The sequence below is a fragment of the Canis lupus genome, chromosome 5 (genome assembly GCF_048164855.1).
Source record: "Canis lupus baileyi chromosome 5, mCanLup2.hap1, whole genome shotgun sequence".
NCBI lineage: Eukaryota > Metazoa > Chordata > Mammalia > Carnivora > Canidae > Canis > Canis lupus.
Window position 1 is genome coordinate 81,971,467 of NC_132842.1, and position 15,784 is coordinate 81,987,250.

General features: G+C 59.2%; 1 protein-coding gene across 6 annotated transcripts in view; it reads right to left on the reverse strand.

The window, feature by feature from the left end:
• The window catches only part of CROCC (ciliary rootlet coiled-coil, rootletin), a 40,972-nt gene extending 25,413 nt beyond the window's left edge, over nt 1-15,559 (reverse strand). Inside the window, exons 1-12 of one of the 6 annotated variants that reach the window (XM_072828115.1) lie at nt 14,949-15,559; nt 13,285-13,429; nt 11,942-12,096; nt 6,918-7,103; nt 6,741-6,824; nt 6,605-6,666; nt 6,357-6,522; nt 5,535-5,641; nt 3,039-3,275; nt 2,467-2,563; nt 1,294-1,377; nt 686-919 (exon numbers count right to left, since the gene is read on the reverse strand). In XM_072828115.1, the coding sequence (XP_072684216.1) occupies nt 686-919; nt 1,294-1,377; nt 2,467-2,563; nt 3,039-3,275; nt 5,535-5,641; nt 6,357-6,522; nt 6,605-6,666; nt 6,741-6,824; nt 6,918-7,103; nt 11,942-12,076 (1,392 nt within the window). In that variant the 5' untranslated portion in view covers nt 12,077-12,096; nt 13,285-13,429; nt 14,949-15,559. Of the gene's footprint in view, nt 1-685; nt 920-1,293; nt 1,378-2,466; nt 2,564-3,038; nt 3,276-5,534; nt 5,642-6,356; nt 6,523-6,604; nt 6,667-6,740; nt 6,825-6,917; nt 7,104-11,941; nt 12,097-13,284; nt 13,430-14,028; nt 14,249-14,948 lie in introns of those variants that run through there. The other 5 variants (XM_072828113.1, XM_072828111.1, XM_072828112.1 and 2 more) reach the window with 5 other exon arrangements.
• Nucleotides 15,560-15,784: the final 225 nt, after the last annotated feature.

A 15,784-nucleotide genomic window follows, 5' to 3' on the forward strand; every position in this document is an offset into this window, starting at 1 on the left:
TGCGGCCGAGGCCTGGAGCAGGAGAGAGGAGCTAGCCCCCCAGACGAGGTTTCCACTCCTGTTCACTGTCCCGACCACCTGTCTGAGCACTCGGCTAGGGCTCTGAGCCTCCATTTCCTCGGCCGCTCCGACCTAGGCCCCAGACAAACCAACAAGCACACTCGTTCCTCTCCTGGATTCTGACTACCCCAGGGCTCCTCCCCTTTGCACCCAGGTTGACTCTCCCCCAGACTCTTCGATGCCCCTAGATCCCCAGTTCCTCCCATCCTAGATTGATTCCAACACCCCCTCCAACACCTCCCAGCCTTTCCCAGGCTCCTGGCTCCCGCGGTAGGGCACTCTCCTCTCCTACACCAGGACTCTAGCTCTGCCCCGGCTCCTCTGGCCCCAGGCTCCGCCCCCAGCTGCCCAAGCACCTCGCCCTCTGGGCTCAGACCTGCCCCAGCGCTCTCAGCCGCCTCCGTGGGTCCTGACTCAGTGGCTCTTTCTCGGGGCTCTGGATCCCCTCCAGGACCCAGCCACTCTCAGGCCCCAGGCCCGGGCTCCTCCCGCGGAACCCCGGCCCCGCCCCCGCGGCGCTGGCCCCGCCCCCACAGCGCTGGCCCCGCCCCGAGTGGCCCAAGCGCGACCCCGGGCCTGGAGCGCCGCCCTGGAGGCCGCCCCGGGGTCCGCTGGGGCCTCCCACCTGGATCTGCAGCTGGCGCTTGTGCAGGGCCGAGTGGATGAGGGCGAGCGTGGAGGAGTCGGAGCAGGCCGGGGATGGGCCTCGGCGCGGGGAGCGGCCGCGGCCGGGCGAGGCGCGGCGCGGCGGGGAGGGCGTCCGGGGGCCCGAGAGCCCCCGCAGGCTGCCGTCCGAAGCGTCGGCCGTGCGCTCGGAGCCGCTTAGCTGGACGCCGCTGTCCACGTCCGACAGGACGGCCTGCGGAGGGGGGCGGGGAGGCGGGGCCGCGGGTTGGCTGGGCAGGACCAGGGGCCACGCGTCGGCCTGCCCCCCACACTGGGCGCACGCTCCTAGCTCGCTTCCCACAGGCCCCCCTGATTCCACCTGCCCTGGCCCAGCCCTCGGCGCCGGTGAGGTCTCCCCTATGCTGCCAAGACATAAATCGGGCATTTCCCACAGGTGGGCCTGGAACGTGCAGCGCCTCCCCTCAGGCTGGGGCTCCCCTGGGGCAGAGGCCAGGCTCAGCTAGCAGGGGCCTCCAGCAGCAGCCTGGGGTCCCCGCGCCAGCCACTAGCGGCCCAGCTCCAGGCCACCTGGCCCCGCCCGGCACAGGGCTCCCGCCCACCTCACACCTGTGCCAGGTCTCTCAGGGTCTGCTGCAGCCCCTCTCCGTCCTCTGTCTCCACGGCCGCCTGCTCCTGGAGCCGCAGGGATTCCTGGCATGATGTTGGGGAGACAAAGAGTGGTCAGGGTTTCTACCCTAGCCTGAAACTCCACCTTCATCTCCCTCCTCGGGCCCTGCCCAACAGGTGGCCGCTAAAGCCATGCCCACAGGCCAAACGCTTGGTAGACCCCAGAGCAGCCCCAGTGCCCTCACTGACCGACCAGGCCCAGAGAAGCACAGTGTCACTATACAGGTCACACGGTCTGTTGGAGGAGGGCGGGACATAGAACCCAGGCCAGGCCCCACACAGAAGGATGACCAACCCAGGCAGTACCCTTGAAGGGGGTCCCTCTTGGAGGGAGGCAGCTAAGCTCTAAGAGAAGGAGCTCTGGGCTAGCAGGGCACAGGCATCTCAGTTTGGGCCTGTTTCCTCATCCGTGTAATGGGACTCAGGCTACATACAGGGCTGCTGAAAGGATGAAATACGATAAAGTAGGTGCACGTACTTACCACTAAGCCGGGCACACACCAGGTACTCACACTAGGCCTGGCACACACTAGGTGCTCAATGAATGAGAGGTAAAACTGAGTCTAAATGGGATGCTAGAGGGATCCCTGGGTGGCTCAGCAGTTTAGCACCTGCCTTTGGCCCAGGGCAGGATCCTGGAGTCCCAGGATCGAGTCCCCCATCAGGCTCCCTGCATGGAGCCTGCTTCTCCCTCTGCCTGTGTCTCTGCCTCTCTCTGTCTCTCATGAATAAATAAATTAAAATCTTTTATAAAATCTTTTATGAATAAATAGGATGATGCTAGGGGTACCTGGGTGGCTCAGTGGGTCAAGCATCTGCTTTTGGCTCAAGTCATGATCTTGGGGTCCTGAGATCAGGCCCCAAGTCAGGCTCCCTACTTAGTGGGGAGTCTGCTTCTCCCTCTGTCCCTCCCCCTGTGTGTGCATACACACACACACTTATAAATAAATAAATAAATAAATAAATAAATAAATAAATAAATAAATAATAAAAAGAGCAAGCAAGCAAGCAATAAATGGAATGCTAAGGGTGGCCCAAGCAAGCACAGCCCTCATCCACAGATCTGTTCTGTCTCCCAATCCCCCCCATGTCTCAGGGGCAACTGCATCTCACCAGGGCCTCAAGCTTCTCAGTAAGGACCTTGTTGACCTGATCCTTCTCCAGATTCTGGTTCTGAAGGCGCTCCACGGTCAGGGCCAGCTCTGTCACTCTGGCAGAAGGGCAGTTACAGACATGAAGGGGAGACCCACCCACCTCAGACCCACCAGCTCTATGACTTTCATGCTTTCCCAGACCTCAGGAAGGGACCCTAGCATCCACCTCCCTAGCTGTGTGACCTTCAGCAAGTCACTTCTCTCTGGACTTCAGACTACTCATCTGTAAGAGAAGAGTGAGGCTGCCACTTGCTTTCCCTCATGGGAAGACACCCTGGGACTCATCCAGGTCACAGGAGCTCAGAAAGGAAGTTCTAGCATCAGTGGTTAAATCGTTCATAACGTGCCCTGAACAAGAGCCCCCTGAACCTCAGTCCCCCGCCTCTGTCACACACAGTGTCTATGAAGACTAGCTGAGTTCACACAGGGGGAGGGCCCATCCCCAGTGAACAGACACTCGTTCCTCCCTGAATCCCCAGATGCACACTCTACAGGGAAGCCTGCCTCCTGTGCTGCCTACCAGGTACCCACCTGGCACTGAGATTGGCCTTGTCCAGGTTGCTCTGCACCTTCAGCTGGGCGAGGTCCTTCTCCTGGAGCACCTTGTCCCGCAGCTGCTCCTCCAGCTGGGTCTGCAGCAGTGCCTGCTTCTCCAGGGCTGCCTCAGCCCGGCTCTCAGCCAGCCGCAGGCCTGCACTCAGCCCCAGGTCCGCTTCCTGGATGGCTCTTGAGGCCCGGGCCAGCTCTCCTCCCAAATGCAGCAGATCTCTGGTGGAGAGAACAGAGGATAGAGACAGGACAGGGGCAGGGTCCCAAGTATAAATTAAAACTATCCCAGGATGGTATAGTTTTATAGGTATATAGTGACAGCGATGTCACTGTCAGATTGGCAACAAAACAAAACAAAACACAACGTCACATAAAACACAATGTAGGCAAGGCTATGGAGAAACAGGCCCTCCGCTACACTGCTGGCATGAGGTAAGTAGGTGTAACCATGACACAGGGCAATTAGAGCTCTGAAAATTATAAATGGATAGGTTCTTTTTTTTTTTTAAGATTTTTATTTATTTATTCATGAGAGACAGAGAGAGAGAGAGAGAGAGAGAGAGGCAGAGACACAGGCAGAGGGAGAAGCAGGCTCCATGCAGGGAACCTGACATGGAACTCGATCCCGGGCCTCCAGGATCACGTCCTGGGCTGAAGGCGGCGCTAAACCGCTGAGCCACCCAGGCTGCCCAAATGGATAGGTTCTTTGACCTACTGACTATACCCCTAAGAGTTTATCCTATAGATTGGCCCAATGCAAGGAAAGTGACCTGTCTATGTGATCCACTGCAGCATTGCTCATGTAAGAAATACTGGTAACAATCTAAATGTGCATCAAAAGAGGGCTACCATTAAATAAATCTGGTATATCCATTCAGTGGAATACTCTTCTCCAGATCCTGGTTCTGAAGGCGCTCTGCGCTTGGCACAGAATCCACTTGGGATTCGCTTTCTCCCTCTCCCCATCTCTCTCTCTCAAATAAATAAATAAATATTTTAAATAAATAAATAAAACATATTTAGGGGTACCTGGCTGGGTCACTTGGCAGAGCATGCAGCTCTCGATCTCAGGGTTGTAAGTTCAAGCCCCATGTTGGATGTAGAGAAGCTCTCCCCAAAGCCTCACCTGCTCAAAGATCAAGCAGGACCACGCTCCCCTGCTCACATGGGCCTTGGGGGCTCTCACAGCCTGACCCCCCTTCCTGCCTTTTGCTTCAACCCCACTGACTGCCATGTCCTCCTACCTCCGAGCCTTCGCTCACACTCTTCCCTCTGCCTGGAGTGCCCCTGGCTCTGCTGGTTAAAATCCTACCCAGCCCTTGAGGTCGGTGCAAATTCCACCTCTCCTATGAAGTGTTTCTCTAACCTCCCCGACCCTCCCATCCTCTGAGAATCTGTGGTATTCTCTCTATTTCCATGCCACTCACCACTCACTTCCTCAGTCTAGAATTTTGAGGGTCCATATCTTTTCATCACTAGAGCTTGCAAGGTCCTGTAGCAGAAGCTGAACATTCTAAGGGATTAAATGCAGGAGCTTATATCCTGTCTCAGCCACTTACTTTCTTCTGTGTGACCTTGGGAAGGTCACTCTACCTCTCTGAGCCTCAGTCCCCTCACCTGTAAAATGGGAATTATAATTCCCACCTCATAGGGACGTTGTAGATACCAGAAGAAATAAAATGGGGCAGCCCCAGTGGCTCAGAGGTTTAGCGCCACCTTCAGGCCAGGACGTGATCCTGGAAACCTGGGATGGAGTCCCACATCAGGCTACCTGCATGGAGCCTGCTTCTCCCTCTGCCTCTGTGTGTGTGTGTGTGTGTCTCATGAATAAATAATATTTTTTTTAAAAAAGAAGAAATAAAATGGCCAAAGAGCCTAGCTCAGAGTAACACCTGGTAAATGCTGACTTCCCTGATGGTGCCAGAAGCTATTTCTGCCTCTCCACAGAGCCTACACACAGTAGGTGTGCTGGGTTGGACTGACATTCAACTGAGTTGAGCTGAATTCAACTTAAAAAGAGGGGCTAGGGGATCCCTGGGTGGCTCAGTGGTTTAGCACCTGCCTTCCGCTCAGGGTGTGATCCTGGAGACCAGGGATCGAGTCCCACATCAGGCTCCCTGCATGGAGCCTGCTTCTCCCTCTGCCTGTGTCTCTGTCTCTCTCTCTCTCTCTGTGTCTCTCATGAATAAATAAATAAATAAAATCTTTAAAAAAAAAAAAAAAAAAAGAGGGGCTAGAGCACCTGGGCGGCTGAGTCAGTTAAGTGTCTGCCTTCAGCCCAGGTCATGATTCCCGGGTTCTGGGATCCACCTGCATCCGCTCCCTGCGGAGTCCGCTTCTCCCTCTCCCTCTGCCCTTCCCCTGCTCCTCTCTCTCTCTTTCTCTCAAAAATAAAATATTTGAAAAAAAAAAGAGGCTGTCCAGCAGATGCAGCAGCGTCTCCGCAGGCCGCCCCTCTGGCAGCCGGGCCTCCCTCACCTCTCGGTGGACATCTTCACCTCGCTGACCAGCCGACGCACTCCCACAACCTGCCTCCAGAGGAGGAGCAGGCGGCTGTGCTCATTGGTGATGTAGCTGTTGAAGGACTGGACAAGGCGGGTGAGTGAGGGCCGGCCCGCCCCCGCCCCAGCCCCGCCCCCGCCCCCCAACTCCGAGGGTCCTGCGAGGCGGGGTCGCCCAGGAAGTGGGTCCTCCCCTGGGCCAGCGCCCAGCCTGCGTCCAGGGCTGGAGGGAGGTGTCCCGCTCAGAATCTCCAGCCTCCCTCCCGCAGGGAACTGGGCTGCACTGAGGCAGCGGAAGGTCAGAAAGTGCTGGAGGCCCAGGTTTGCATCCCAGCTGCCAGCTGCATCACCTGTGTGGGCAGGTTACTTAACTTCTCTTTAAAATGTGCATGACAGGGATCCCTGGGTGGCGCAGTGGTTTAGCGCCTGCCTTTGGCCCAGGGCGCGATCCTGGAGACCCGGGATCGAATCCCACGTCAGGCTCCCGGTACATGGAGCCTGCTTCTCCCTCTGCCTCTCTCTCTCTCTCTCTGTGACTATCATAAAAAAAAACTATATAGGTTAAAAAAAAAAAATAAAATAAAATAAAATAAAATAAAATAAAATAAAATGTGCATGACAGCACCTACCACACAGTTATTATGAGGAACAGGGTCGGGGCTAAGCAACTATTTACCTCTCCTAAGGGACTCACAGGCCAGCACGGCCTCCCTCTCCTTCTCCTGACCCCTTTGTCCTGCCCCTCGGGTCAGGCTGGGCCCCTGAGACCCCACCTGCCTCGCAGCACCCCTGTGCCCACCTCCTCCTCACGCCTCCACGCCGCCTCCCGCTGCTCCAGCTCCTTACGGCAGCGTGTCCAGTCGGTAGTCACCTTGCGGATGTCCTCACTCAGAGCCTGGTTAGCCGAGCTCGCCTGGTCCAGCTGCTCTCGGAGCATGGAGTTCACCTGGGCCAAGCTGGCACTCCTGGGGGTGCGAAAGGGACCAGTGTGCACATGGCAGGAGAGGACAACCCTGCCAGCCCTGCACCCTCCTGCCGCACCCCCACCTCTGCTGCTCCTCCTCCAGGCGGACGAGGGCGCTCTCCAAGTCATGGCTGTGCTCTGTGTCCTGGGCGGGAGAAGTGGGGCATCAGCCTGGGCAGGCAGAGGGAAGGGCCTGCCCTGCCCCACCCTGGCACCCACCCGCAGCCGCTGTCGCTCCAGCTCTGTGGATCTCTCTACCAGCTGCTGCTCCAGCTCCGAGCACTTCTTCTTGTACTGGAGAGTCTGTGGATGGGTGGGGAGTGGAAGATTAGCCCTAGGTGGGGGGGTGGGGCAAAGCGAGTACAGGGGGGAACGGGAGGAGTGGGTGGCCCTGACCTTGGCCTGCAGCCGCTGCACCAGCTGGGCCTGCCGCTGCTGGCCTTCCTGGTAGGCCTGCAGCTTGCGCCGGTAGGAGGCCTGCTCCTCCTGCAGCTGCCTCCGCAGCTCCACGCTCTGCCGCACCAGCCCCCTGGGCTCTGGCGTTTCCAGCTCCCCAGACTCCAGCCGCACAGCCTGCTCCAGCTGCAGGGAAGGTCCCTGGGTGAGAGGCCCGGGCCTCCCGGGAAGGCAGCACAGAACTCTGCAGAGGGTGCCAGGCTGGGCCTGGACCCACAATGCCTTGCAGGCATACACGGGCAAGCCCAGGATGCAGTGCATGGGTGCAGAGGGTAATGCAGCTGTGCACAGACACAGACTGAGCATGCATGGACACACAGACAAGGCATGGGTGGACACATGCAGGTGGGCCCACAAACACGTGCATGCAAGGCACAAAGCTGCACGAGGGGTTGGGGGTAAATCTTACAGGCCCTTTGTGTGCTCGCATGGGTACACCATGTGCCTCTCCTCCAAACACCCAGCGCAGCTGTGGTTGATTATTAGCAACATGCCCATGTCTCCCCGCCCCCACCCAAGGTGAGCTCAGGAAACCTAGATTTTTGCTCTCCACTGCCTCTTAGCCCCAGAAGAGTGGGAGCAGCAAATTGGTTGAGATCGTGAATTAATCGCATGAGCGCATGTGAATCCATTCAAACAGAGGCAAAATACACACGCGCATATCTGGGCTGAGAGACATGCACACACATAAGGCACACTGGCAATCTCAAACATCCCCAGGGGGACGCAGAGGAGCCCCCGGCCCGCCCCCACGCTTCACATACACCGCGCTCTGAAAGAGGCACCAAGTCTCTAACATCAGGCCTGCTTATTAATACCCTCCCATCCCTGCCGAGCCCTGGCTTGTCCCCCTCCCACCTTACGGGAAGCTTCTGTGGGCACCCTGCTCCACCCCCAGGCAGCTGGCAGTCCCTTCATTGTCAGTCCCTGTGAGCTCAGGCAGGATGCCTGCGTTGTCATCACCATGGTTGCTCTGGCTGAGCCTCCTAACCCTTTAGGCACCTGCTGGTCCCAGAGGCCCTTCAGCTTCCTCAAGCTGCCAAGGAAGGGAGGAGGGAACAGGAATGACGAGAGGAGTGACAGGGCCCAGAGAGAACCAAGGGGAAGACAGCCCCGCCTGGCTGAGCCTGACCCAGGCCCACACTCACCATCTACCTCCCCAGTGCCTGGCCCGCTAGCCCAGGCATGGCATTCACATGCCCTGCACACCAGGTGCCAGGGAAGCCGACAACAAGGGCAACTGCTCTCACCCTGGCTACATAATGGGACCAGGCCAGGCCAGGCCAGCCCTCTGGGCCTACATTCTCCCAGCAAGCCTGGGAGCCACACAAGGAACCACCGACAACGCCTGCTCCCTACCCTCTCTGACCTTCCCCTCCCCATGGGCTAGGGTCAGTGCTGGGGCAGGGCGACAGTGGCCACTGGGGTGCCACCCATAAAGAAGGGTCAGCGGGGACTGCTTGGGGGCTTCTGCCTGGAAGGCAGGCTGCAGGCCCATGACCAGCGTCTGCGTGGAGTCGACCTAAGTCAGGTGACAGGCGAGTGTCTCCATCTGAGCGTGGTGGCACTGAGATACCATGTGTGTTGTGCATCGATGTGGGTGTACCTCACTGGCTGTGGCTGGGCTTTTTGTCATTTGTCCCCATAGGGGACCCTCTTTGTGTCTCGGCCTTCGCAGGGACCTCAGTGAGGTGGCATCTGTGGTCACAGGACTACGCTGCGGTGCAAGCATTGGGGACGTCTGTGGGTGCCCATGTGTTCACGTGTTTTTATGTCTACATGCAGGCCTGCAAGTGGGTGGGGCTGGGGAGCGTGTCTGAGCTCCACGTGTGTCTGTGGCATGCGTATCAGCAACTCTATGCAAAGTGCAGGTATGCATCACAGCTTTGGCTGTGTCGGTCCACGAGACGTGAGACCACGTATTGTGTTGTCTGCAGGATGGGATATCTTGGTGTACGGCTGTGCGTCTAGGTGGTGAACCAGGGGGACTGTGTGGTACCTGGCTGTGGGTGTGACTTACGCTGTGTCCAGTCCATGAATGGGAGTGTATCACTAAGGGGACTTGTGTTTCCGAGTGACTCGTCTTGTGCATCTGTGTGTGTCTCCATGAGGTCTGATCAGGGCCCCTGCTCTGCATGTTTTGCACATCTGTGTGAACCAGGTGCTATTTGCTGCTGTGATTTAGAAGGGTTCAGGCAGTTGGTGGGTGCTCCACCGACTTCCCCAGTGCTCCCAGCCGGCCCGGGGCCACTCCCAGCCACACCTCACCCCCTTCTGTAAACTTCACCCCTCACAAAACAGCCTTTCAGTTTAACTTGTAATTCAAAAGGAAAAGAGGCGGGTCACCAAGCAGAGGATGAAAGAAGTTTACTGTCTCCCCTAGCAACCACTGCCCTACTACCCGCCATTCATTCAGTCCAGGTTGCCATGGAACTGGGGGAACCCAGGGGGTCAGTCCTGTGGAGCCCAGGGGGCGTGGCCATGCCTTCCCATTCCCAGCTGCCTTGCCCAACACCTGCTAGTCAGGGACAGGAAGATGGGAGGGGGGAGTGGCCTCCAAAGGGACCATGAGGTCCTCCTTCTGATCTGGGAGGTGGCCACAGGGAGCCCCTGCCTCAGTTTCCCTACATGCAGTCAACAGAATACAGATCCTGATCTTGCTTCCACTTCTTTTTCCCAGGGATGCCGTGGGGTTTAAAGGATCAGAACAACCTCCTGGGCCTCCAAAACAGCCCACATGTATGACCAGAGGGGCAGGCCTGGCCACCTGTACTGTGGGAACACGTTGGCAGCAGGGACAAAGTCCCACAGAACTGACTGCAGAGCCCTGGACCAGGGGTCTTTCTTTTTCCTTAAGATTTTATTTATTTGAGGGTGAGCACAAGAGAGAGCACGAGCAGGGGGGGAAGGGCAGAGGGAGAGGGAGAAGCAGACCCCTGCTGAGCAGAGTCTGACATGGGGCTCGATCCCAGGACCCCCAGGACCCCGGGGTCAGGACCAGAGCTGGAAGCAGATGCTTAACCCACTGAGCCACCTAAGCACCCCTGGACCAGGGCTCTTAACCCAGCTCCACCAATGACCTCGCCAAGCCCCTGATCTGGGCCTGCTTCCCCATCTGTGATAAGGCGATCTCCAGACTCTGATGTTCTCTGGGAGCCCACACCCCAGGACCGGCCTGGAGGCCATTCTCGTCCAAACCCTGCCTGCAGGTGGGGGGCTTCACTCACACCACCTGACACAGAGAAAAGTGAAACACCCAGCTCCCTCTACACGCTATTCAAGGGCCTCCCCAGCCACATGGGGGAATCTTCTAGACTAATGCAGCCCCCTACCCCACCACCTTGGGCCTCCAGCCTCAGCAGCTGTGTCTTGGTAGAAAAAAAACCTGCCACCTTCCACGTCTCCTCTCCTTCCCCTGCCAGCTAGGGGGGCCGCACCAGCTTCATTATCAGTCAGAAGCTGGCAATTAAGAGGCAGCCCCTAGGGGCCTGGCACTGTGCCAGTGGCTAAAAGATGAGAGGGTGCTAAACTGGGAAGAAAGCTGGCTCAAGGCCTCGTCACCCCCAACAATGGGGGACTCGGGCCAGCCCACCCTCCACACCCCCTGCAAACCCTGGAAAACTAGCTCTGCACTGTCCCCAGCACTAGGGGCGACCATGCCCCCCCACAACGCCCTGCTCCTCTGCAAGTCTCAACAAGTCAGGGGCCTGTCCAGGCGAGCCAATACCAGGACACTGGCATACCCCACAACCACACACATAAACGCATATCCCTCTTCCCAACATGACCATGCAGCCCCTGCGTGGACAGGCCGAGCCCAGGGATCCTCGGCTAACCTGGCTCTGCCTAGCACACGGGGGGCTCTGGGCCGGCTTCCGGCTCTGGGCTTCAGTCTCCCATTTGTTACCACGAGAGGGTCATGTCTGAGGTCCTTCCAGCTTTCCAACCGCCCCCCCTCCCCCGGAACTCCTGACACAGTTGTCTCTTCCTACACCCAGAAAACAAAACGGCAATGCACAGCCCTGGGCCGGGGGTCGAGAGCCCAGCCTTCACTGGCTGTGTGACCCCAAGCCTGGTGCTGTCCCTCTCGGAGCCTGCTATCCCCTCTATTAAATATCATAACGGTCCCTCAACCTTGGTGCATCCGATGTGAAGCACCCTGCCAAGTGCCAGGCACCCAGTAAGCACTCAACAAACAGTAGTTACTGTGACGACTGCTATTACCACCCGCAAGCCTCCCCACCAGACACTCCCTCCCTCCTGCCACTCCCAGACTTCCAGCCCCCCTCAACTCCCTAGCGTCGCCTCTCACGTGCCTGGAGGCCCAAAGGAGACAGTGCACCAGAAACCACGTGCACTCGGGGCCCAGGCCCTGGGAGCCCCACGAGCCTGCAGCACAGGTCCCGGGGCAGCGTGAATCCAGTCTGGACTCGGAGGCCGGCCTGGCTGCTCCCTCCTTCCTCGGCGAGGCCTCACGCCCATGGAGAGTGGCCACAGGGCTGCCCCGGAAGGTCCCGCGGAATGCTGCCCATGCCTACTCCAGCCTGCCTGCCTCAATCTCAGCCACCGCTGGCCGGACCCCAAGACCCACGGATGTGGGAGCACAGAGACGTCCAGACACTCGAGGGGCAGCAGGGGCCTCTAGGGGTCCTACTCTCTGTGTTCCCCACCCCAAGCAGGAGACAGATAGGAATGAAATACTCTGGGGACTGGCACTTGATCCCACCACCTCATTGACTCCTCACCAGCCCACGTCACACTAGCATCCCCACGACAGAAAACAGACGTGGAGGGCACAGTGATTTGCTGAAGGCCACGCATGTTGGCAGGGCCACAATCGACACCCAGGCCAGCCCAACTCCGGGCCCACCTTCAGCCCAGGGCCCAGGTCCAGCCTGGCTGTCTCCTGCCCTCGCATCAGGGGAGCACCCTGGCCCAGCTCTTGGCCCTCAGGCAGCACCCACCCTCTCGCTGACCGCGTTGTACTTGATGGCCAGCTCATCACGCTCCGCGCGGCTCTGCGCCAGCAGGTCCTCCACGCGGGACAGCTCCTGCTGCAGCAGCTGGTTCTCCTCCTGCAGTGACAGCACGGAGGCCATCTCTGTGGCTGGCAGCGGGGCTGGAGAGGGACAGCAGGCACGAGGTTGGCTTCCCCCCAGGTCCAGGGGGACATCCTCCCCCCACCGGTGCTCTAGACACATCACTGGAGGCAGGAAGAGGGACCGGGCCCCTGAGCGTGGATGTACCACGGGCCACGCAAACACACAGCAGGACGGGGGGTAGGCAGAGACGGGCCTAGAGCTAGACTCGGAGTGGACACAACCACAGCTGAAGGGTGGCCCCAGCAGGCCCAGAACGTGCGGGCGGGGGGCTCGGTCCTGGAGGCAGGGACTAGACCTGAGTTCTAGCTCCTTCCTTCTCCAACTATGACTCCTCCCTGGGCCTCAGTTTTGCTGCTCTGTAAACGAGCGGAAGGGCAGCCAGGCCCGACCCGGAGGGCAGGGAGGCCTCACTTAAGGGAAGGGCTTCGTGTCACTTCTGAAGCCAGAGCTTAAGACAGCACAGGTCATGCTGGGAGGAGAAGGAGGCAGAGGAGGAGGGGGAAAAGGCCAAAGGGAGAAGTGTCCCCTGTCCTGTGGGCTCCCCTTCCACCCCAGGAGACTGGACACACCCCGCAGGCCTCTAGGCTCTCCCAGCCTGAGGTGAGGGTTCTCTACGTCTCTCCTCGCCTGGGGCTCCGAGGGGCCCCACATCCCTGGGCCTCCCAAGGAGGCTGAGGTTGGACAACTGAGGCCAGGGTACCAGAAACACCACGAAGGAAAGCTGCAAATACGCCAGCTATGACGGACTGTGCCCTTCCCAGACTCTCAAGCCACATGTGAGGCTGTGGGTGCCCCCCCCAAGGAGGCACAGGGGCCCATCAGCCTCTCTGCCCGGGCGGGGAATGGTCAGTACCACCCCTGGACTTCTGCAGCGCCCTGAGCTAAGCTGAGCTGCCCTCCCCCTGTAACCTCGGGTTCAGGCAGCTCCCACCTGCCCTGGGAGAGAATGTGGTGTTTGGGTCTAAGTCTCGGCTGCAGGCTGCTGGACGGGGTGCTCAGCCCCTGTGGAGCGGCACCACACGGAGAACAACTCTGGGCAAAAGTACCTCTGAGCCTCCATTTCCTCATCTGTAAAATGGGTCCCTCCACCATTGGGTTGTGCCTGCCTCACGGTGAGTCACTACTGTCACTGACCATGGAAAAAGGGGATGTGAGGAGGGGTGAGGTGCAGGCAGGGTCTGTGGAAGGTGAAAGAAGAGTAGCACCTTGGCTGTCAGGCTGGGAGAGGTTGCGGGTGACAATCTCCCTGATGCGGGCGGGCAGGCCGGCGGTCCTGGGGGCGTCCTGGGCTGGGTCCTGCGCGCTCAGGCCCTCCTCCTGGCCAGCTCTCAGGACGCTGCTCTCCAGTGTCTGGTAGGGCGGTGATGGGGAGAGAGAGCCTCTGAAGGGACCTGGGACCCTGGGCTCCCTGGCCCGGGTGGGTGAGGAACAAAGTCCTGCCGCCCAAGATGTGGGTGCCCAGGAGACCCTCAGGAAATCCCCCAAATGGAGGGAAGCCTGGGAGTTAGTATGGCAAAGAGCCCCATGGGAAGACACTCTGTGGGCCCCCTGCCCGGGGAAGGAGGCCCCACCGAGGACCAGAGAAGTGAACCCAACGGCATGGCCTGCTCACAAACCCCATCCGGGCAGCGCAGCGTCGGGGGCCCAGGCCAGCTCCCACGCCACGTGGTGAGGATTCCACTGTGCTAGCAGAGGTCACCTCAACCCTTAAACCTGGGAGCAGGGATCCCCTTTTCCCATGGGGCACTAGGATAAGGGAGCCGTAGCAGTTGAGCCCTGAGCATCCGCTCTACCCCTCATCCGGCTGGGAGCTGTAAGCGGGGACCCTGTGCACCCCACCACCCACCTCTCCCACCCCATGACCCCGAGATTCACCTACTACTCATCTATTCCCGCTAGACCCACACTCCCCTGCCCTGGACAGGGTGGGCCCAGGCCTCAGGACCCACCTGGATAACAGTCTCCAGTGTCGGCTGGGCCTCCGACGATTCCTCCAGCCCCAAGCTCATGGGGGGAGGCTGGGGGCACCCCCCTCCAGGGCCCCTGAGATCAGCTCAGCTCGCCCACCCCACAGCCAGCCAGACCGCTGTGCTGAGCACTGTGCAGATTAGGCTTAAATCCGGCGGGGGCCCCATGTGACCGCGGGGTGGGCCGGGCTGAGGGACGGGGAGGGGCCAGGAGGGGACAGGAGGGGAGGGCAGAGAGGGAAGAGGAGGGGGGAGGGAGAGGAGGAATGGAGGGGGGAGGGGAGGGAGAGGGGAGGAGTGGGGAGAAAGGGAGAGGATAGAGAGAGGGAGCAAGAGGGCCTGAGACCGGGACCCTCCACGCCCCCCCCCCAAACTGTCCTCCCTCCCCAGCTGCTGGGTCCTAGAGCCGCCAAGCCCAGGGGGTGGGGTCAGCCAGTCTCTGACCTTCTTTGCTGACCCAGGCGGGGGTCACGTGGTTTGCTAAGACTGTTCACAGGGTGCTGGGATGACGCTTTCCCACATCAGGTTCAGGGCAACCACGGAAGGTGTGGGATGGCCCACCCCAAGCGATCTGGACCCCGTCATCCCCTCGCCCCCACTTCCAGCCCCACACAGGCCGTGTGCTTCTGAAGAAGCAGCTCTGCCCCTCTGGGTCTCCTTGTCCGCTTGTAAGATGCGGATAATACTGGCACCCACTCAGGGAGTAGTCTGGGAGAGCGACCCAAAAACCGCGTGGGCACAACGATCGTGTGAAATACCGATTTCACTCATTTGAGAATCCAAAATGGACAGTCCCTGTACCCCAGGGCCAGAGGCCCACCCCCCACCTCCCACTGTTCCCGCCCGGCCGCTGGGAGGCTCCCGGAGCAGTGAGGCCCCAAACTCTGGACTGAGCCGCACACCTGCGGTCACATGGGAGCCCAGCTCTCCCGCTCCTTGGCAGCATGACCTCGGACAAGGTACCTCTCTGAGCTCGGTACCCTCATCTCTAAGATGGGATTGAGAGCAGCTACGACACAGCGTCTCTGAGGATCCAGTGAGCTGAAAGGTAGAGGGGGTTGGAACCCAGCGGGCTTGGGGTGAGCAATGAGGAGCGGAGGCTGCTCTTCTGTTTTCATTAGCAGGAGTGTCCCTCCTGCTTCCGGGGCCCCTCTGAGCGCCGGATCCCATAGGAGGCATATTGGCTCATCTCACTAGCTCCCCACCTCAACTCATTCCAGATGAGAAAACCAAGGCTTAGAGAGGTTAGAGCTCTCCCCTATTCAAAGTGATGCCGCAGGGGAGTGGTAAGCCCAAAGCTCATTTCTTTTGGGCCAGGCAGCCCCCCAGTAAGTGCTTCCAGGTGGGGCCAGGTATTTTCCCTTTAAGGTTATACCACATGGGGATCCCTGGGTGGCTCAGTGGTTTAGCGCCTGCCTTCGGCCCAGGGCATGATCCTGGAGGCCCAGGATCAGTTCCCCATCAGGCTCCCTGCATGGAGCCTGCTTCTCCCTCTGCCTGTGTCTCTGCCTCTCTCTCTCTCTCTCTCTCTCTGTCTTTAAAAAAATAAAAATATAAAAAGACTACCACGTATCTAAGTCACACCGAGGAATGCAGCAGGTTCTGCACAAATGCACCTCAGTCAAGCTGGACCCCTCACACTCAACTAGGAAATCTGTTCTGCAGATGGAAAACCAGGAAACAGGGCACTCCAGGTCAAAAAGGTAAGTGCCATCAAGATGCCATGGCAGGGGCAGCC